Below are 6000 nucleotides of genomic sequence, written 5' to 3'. Positions count from 1 at the left end.
TACGACGGCGATCACGAAGTTAATCCCATTGAAAATAATCTACAAGAAACGATTTCAAATCGCGAAGGTGCGAAAACGAACATGTGATATAACGATATAAGGTCTCAAAAGTGATTCTGATTCTACCGCTCATCAGTCAAGGCCGTCTCAACATAACGAAACAATATCGTCTTCCACAGCGCGAGTTGGCATCGGAACGTAAGAGAAAGTCCTTGCGTGTATCGCTATATCGTTATATCGTCTTCTTCACTCGACGGCTTAAATCAGATTTCTGATGCATCGCTTGGAATGAAAGTCGCTGTATCGGTTTGCCGATATAGGCGTTAAATCGATATGTCGCGATATATCGATTTACAGCCCAGTCCTATTCATGACCTATCAATTTTATGCTGATGACAACCAAACCAAATTGAAAATTAATATTGGGAAAACTGGATCACACCACGTGATTTTCTGGCCAATAAAAATGCACCGACAACAATGGAAAACTTCGACACCATCTTTAGATTTCTATATATAGCTAGATAAGTCACAAAAGAGAATAAAACCGTTTCGAAATTGAACAGAAATACAATATAAGGTTATTTTTATAGAAATGCTAAAAAATAGAGGTGATTATTTTTTATATCCAAGTTATCGTTCATTTTGTTACAATAAAGATGCAAACAATAAACATACCAACTTTTTTTTATTTTAAATATTGACATTTAAAGGGGGGGAATGAATAAGAGGGGGTTAGTGAACAAAGCCTTCTAGTTTTAAAAATATTCGTTTTTCATTTTTTTTGGTTTGTATTATTTGGCTTATGTAATGTGCCACTTTAACTAATGAATTGTTATGTTAATAGGAATCACATTATATCAAGTGTGATTGTGGTCAACCATCAAATGAGGTTATCCTCCACACGTAAATATTTAAAAGAGGGATCAGCGGGTGAAAAACTAGTACACGGGTGCAACATAGGCGTAAGTTGACATTTTTCACATCTTGCATATAGAAATGATTACTTTTTTTACATTTGTGTCATTAGATTTTGTTGTTGTTGTTGTTTCTAATGCGATTTGCTACACTAGCAAGCCTGCTTGGTGAAACCGAGCAAATTGAAGGCAGAGGGTGCGTTTCTTGTTTTTCAGTGGAGCCATCTATGGCCAAGAATTCGTCTTCAGCCACTCACACGTCACATCCGTTTATAGGGCGAATCCGTTCATTCATCTACAGATTGTAATTTTTGACCTGGATCAGAGAACGATCGATCTCCAATCCAGTACCCCCAGAAGTCTGGATTTGTTATGGGAACATGGAGGACTTTGCGACNGACCCATTCATACATCCATTCATTCATCCACAGATTGTAATTTAGACCTCAATCAGAGAACGATTGATCTCCAATCCAGTACCCCCAGAAGTATGGATTTGTTATGGGAACATGGAGGACTTTGCGGCTCGACAGCTTTAACGTGCATCAGTCACCATTTACTACACGGGGAGTCTTGAGGCAGGTGGGGTTCGAACCCACGAACTATCGGACATGGGCCCAGCGCCCTACCTACCAGGCTATCCCGGCCTTTTTTTTCTTTTTGCAGCAGCAGCAGCACATATAAAAAATTAATAACTCCTTTATTAAGATTAAAAATGGGTGCATTTTTAAATATTAGAAATATTTTTAAATTTAAAAAAAAAGCTAGTTTTGATCAAAAATTTTCACATTGATTAAAATCAAAATGTAACTTTCAATTATATTATATTCTTACATCATATTATTGATGAAATTTATTTAAATACTTAATAAATATCCATATTACAAACGCTTTTTATTCTCTAAATATATCAATTGGTGGTTTTTTCATAGAGGGCGCTGGCTAATGACCTTGCCACTCATAATCCAGAACTTAATGAGTCATTTCGTTAAAAACTGTTGAAGAAGCCATCTTTCTAAAAGAGATAATTATTTATTTATTTATTTTTAATCGTTGCAGGCTGGCCAATTGTCTTCATTTATTGAGCTTATTCCGTTTTTAATTTTCGAACTACTCTGTAAACACGCGAGTTAAAATTGCCAACTGATGAATTTCAAAAAGAAATAAAAATATCATTTTGTGATCTCTTACGAATAGTTTTCGATCACAATTGTACTTTTGTACAATTTATTGAAAAGTTAAAACTAAATAAGATTATTTCATACGTTGTCATTTTTTGAGGTTTTTGTACTCATTTCTTTAATTAGTTTATAAGAGACATCGTGACACGTAGGTAATTTTAGCGTGGATTGATTATTATTTTAAAAGCCAATTACAACTGTTCCACTAAATGTACTTTCTATTCTTACTTTACGTGAAATTGGACGTTACGTTAACTTTTAATTTTTTAGTTTGATTAGATCTTTAAAATTCTATTTACTGATATAGAAAAAAATTCTAAAAATTGGATAATACACTATCCGGCCAAAAGCATCAGGAAACACGGCTGTTAGGGTGGTGGAAGCATAATTGTGTGGGGGTGCTTCTTTGGCCTTTGTCCGTTACTTCCTGTGGTTGGAAACATGAATTCTGAGATGTGTATGTGCACAATTCTGCACTCTTAACTCTAATGACAATATTTCAGCCCATTTCTCTGTCATTCACAAATCGAGACTTGCGCAGACGTGGTTTGACGGAATAAATACTCACAAGCTGGACTGGCCTTCTCAGAACCCCATAGAACAACCTTTGGTACGAATTAGAGCGCAGATTTTGTAGCCAGATAAATCCTCATTGCAAGCACTCGCTTAAGCTGTGATGGAAGTCAATTCCTATCAAAAAACTGTTGGAAAGTCTTCCCAGACGTGTGTGCAGGTTGTCATGGATGCAAAAGGGAGACCATGCATCATATCAATGTGTCCATAAGTCCATACCACTAGGCATCAGGATACTCTTGACCGGATAGTGTATATCTTTCGAATGAAGGCGCGTCAATATCGATGATTGTAATAAGTGTTCTTTTAGGTGTCATGGAATGAAAGTATAGACTGTTGGTGGGACAAAGAAATGGAAGAATCTCCAGATGTCTGTGATCCAGTTTGGTTAGATGCTGAACACACACTTTTCACTCTCTACACCAGGTGAGGACTGGCTTTAATTGTTTAATAGAACATAAGCCCTGAGTAACTTTCGGTCTGATGATCGGGTTTTAATGTATGTGTTACTGTGAATAACCGAAATAGGTGGTTGTTGACTTTTACCGGTGAATGTTGACAGTCATATAGTTTATTTAAGGTTCAGTGTTACTGCCCGGTATGCCCTACATCAATGTTTTTTTTAAGTGCCGAGTATGCATTTAACCGGTACTCCGAACACTGATGTTTTTCCTAATTTATCCTCAGCAGATATTAAAATATCAAATAAATATAATAATATCAACGAATAAATGAATATGGAATCGGTTATAACAAATATTTCAGACATTCACCAAATTATGATCGCCTATGTGATTGTTGACATTCACCGGTGAAAGTCGGCATTCTCTTGATTTCGGTCAATCTTAGTAGTATGCTACTGTAAAACACTGTTTATATATCGTTCGGGATATCATTCGAAGCATAAACGAAAAGATGTATAACTGAAAATGGAACAAAATAATAGAAATTCATCCTATCACAAGAATTACGGATAAGCCATCTTCCACAAAAAAAAAAAAAAAAAAAAAAAAAAAAAAAAACTTTATATGACTCGCAAGCGGTAAATGAAACTTCTTAATCATAAAGTTACGGTTAATACTACGATTGCACTGAACTATTACATTTACAATGTAATTATGTATACTTTTTGGACATCAATGTGAACTAATTTCTTTTTATAAATCAATCTCAATTCAAAAAATACTTTCGCATAACATTACTGGAAGAAAATGGCCCTAGAAGTGATTCAAAAAGAAGACAGAAATGATAATCGTAGAATGACAACAAATGGCGCTGCCTGCTGTAAAACTGTTTTTTGTTGCAGGTCTTTAAGCATCAGCTAATTTTGTCTGCTGAAAAAGATGTTTATTTTGAAAACCTTCTTTTTTTGGTGGGTTTCATATTTCGAACTTGGTGACTACTTACAAGGATATTAAGAAAATAAAATTAATTCTTAAAACGAACGCATTCCTATGCAACTCCGTTTTTTTTTATTATTACACCCAATGGATGGTTTGAGTGAATGCAAACAATAACTTGCTTCCTTAAACTGGAAGAAATTTAGAAAACTTCCGATGTATCCCTCCGCTTATGTTATGCTTACGAGGCGATGTGTGAATAGTCTTAATATTCCAGAAAGTTTTATTATTGTGATTTGTGCTTAAATTTGCACTTTATTTTACCATTCATAAAACTTTTATGTAATTTATAAATTCAAACAGGTCACAAGCCTAAAACAAATTTAACAAAATTAGTGCCACAACATAAATAAAGTGAATGTTTGGTACCGCAGGTGGCCAGCCGACCCGCGAAACGGGTTTACGACTTTTCACTGCCACTGCGTTGCTTCTCACCTTCACATCCGGAGGTCAGGACTCAGGCCCGTCGGACGCGGAAGCCAATTAGCCGTCACCCAGAAGACGCGTGTGCAGTCCTGCGCACCTAGTACCTAATCCTACAACCCTACAGACCTACTAAGCCCGTCTGTAGAGGCTTGCTGAAAGGGAATGGATTAGTACAAACAAAATTACAATTACAATTACAAAATTAATAAAAGTTACCATTAAAACAGTTAATTATTGAGCGATTGTGGTTACTTAAAAGATAATTAAAAACCTTAATTAGCAGCTGACATTATTACATATAAATTATAACAGATTACATGATTATCGACTAAATACGTTAATTCTTAATTATTATTAACATATTAATTATTACAGTTACAATAAAGACCATTAGTTATTATTGTGCAATTATAGTTACTAAAATAGATTATTAAAAGCTTACTTAGCAACTTACATTATTGTAGATAAATTGTAGCTAATTACATAAATTACACGTGATAAGAGACTAATAACGATAATTATTATAACTATTAACAGGATAGCTAACTTATAAACTTACTTATAAACATAACTATTGGGGATACTTATAAACTGGCTTCACATTTATTGAACATTTATTAATTATTATAGGGAACTGTGTTGAGTCAGTAACAATTATTGTTAATTATTACTAATGGGGATTGTTATCGCGTTATGGATCAGTATCAGTTAAAGTGAATGTTTGCCAGTTAAAGTTAAAGTGAATGTTGAATGCTAAAGTGAATGTTGAAAGTTATCTCTTATTTGACTATATTTGTGTAAAATAGCACCGTTTGCTATTTTTTGGGTAGCATCATAGCAAGCCTGTGGAGTTTTCCAAATTCATTTGTTGTTAGCTTCGCTGAAAGTTAAATTGAAAAAGCGCATTCTATTGAAAACACTACAAGTATAATAAAATTGGACTAAGCGTTTTTTCAAGCTCAGACGTAAAAATCATTTGGAAATAGTAACCCGGAAGTCTTACGGCGAATTTCAACTCCTAGTTCCACCTGCGCTTAGCTTTACGCGGTCAAGCATTGTGTATTTTTTTAAGTTCTTCTTTTTTGACTTGCAGTGGATCTACCGGTAGTCCGAAGGGATGTGTCCATACGACTGGAGCCTATATGGTGTATGGGGCTGTCTCTTTTAAATTAATCTTCGACTACTATCCCGGAGATGTCTTCTTCTGCACTGGAGACATTGGTTGGCTCACTGGGCACACGTACATAGTATATGGATCACTACTAAACACAGCCACCTGCATTCTGGTAAGTTTAAATCCATTAACTGCGAGGAAAAAACATAGTTACTGTTGTTTGAGTGTATGGTATTGTGCTAAAAAGTGGAGAACATTTTTATTTTCATCTGGTGTCAATAAAGAAAATTGAACATCATTTCACATTTTCATTCACCAGCCTTAAGAGGACGCCATACTGCGGAGGAAAATTTTCCTCTCAAATTCTCTTTCGCATTCATTACTCATTA

At 34.9% G+C, this 6000-nt stretch overlaps 1 protein-coding gene across 1 annotated transcript in view; it reads left to right on the top strand.

The window, feature by feature from the left end:
* LOC107448877 (acetyl-coenzyme A synthetase, cytoplasmic-like) overlaps positions 1-6000 on the top strand; it is a 53693-nt gene that overhangs the window by 25139 nt on the left and 22554 nt on the right. The window contains exons 6-8 of the mRNA XM_043053621.2: positions 848-965; positions 2982-3097; positions 5591-5783. Coding sequence (XP_042909555.1) covers positions 848-965; positions 2982-3097; positions 5591-5783 — 427 coding nt within the window. The remainder of the gene's footprint in view (positions 1-847; positions 966-2981; positions 3098-5590; positions 5784-6000) is intronic.

Source organism: Parasteatoda tepidariorum, chromosome 10 (assembly GCF_043381705.1).
Source record: "Parasteatoda tepidariorum isolate YZ-2023 chromosome 10, CAS_Ptep_4.0, whole genome shotgun sequence".
NCBI classification, from domain to species: domain Eukaryota; kingdom Metazoa; phylum Arthropoda; class Arachnida; order Araneae; family Theridiidae; genus Parasteatoda; species Parasteatoda tepidariorum.
The sequence above is the reverse complement of the archived record's forward strand: the minus strand, read 5'-3'. Positions and strand labels throughout refer to the sequence as shown.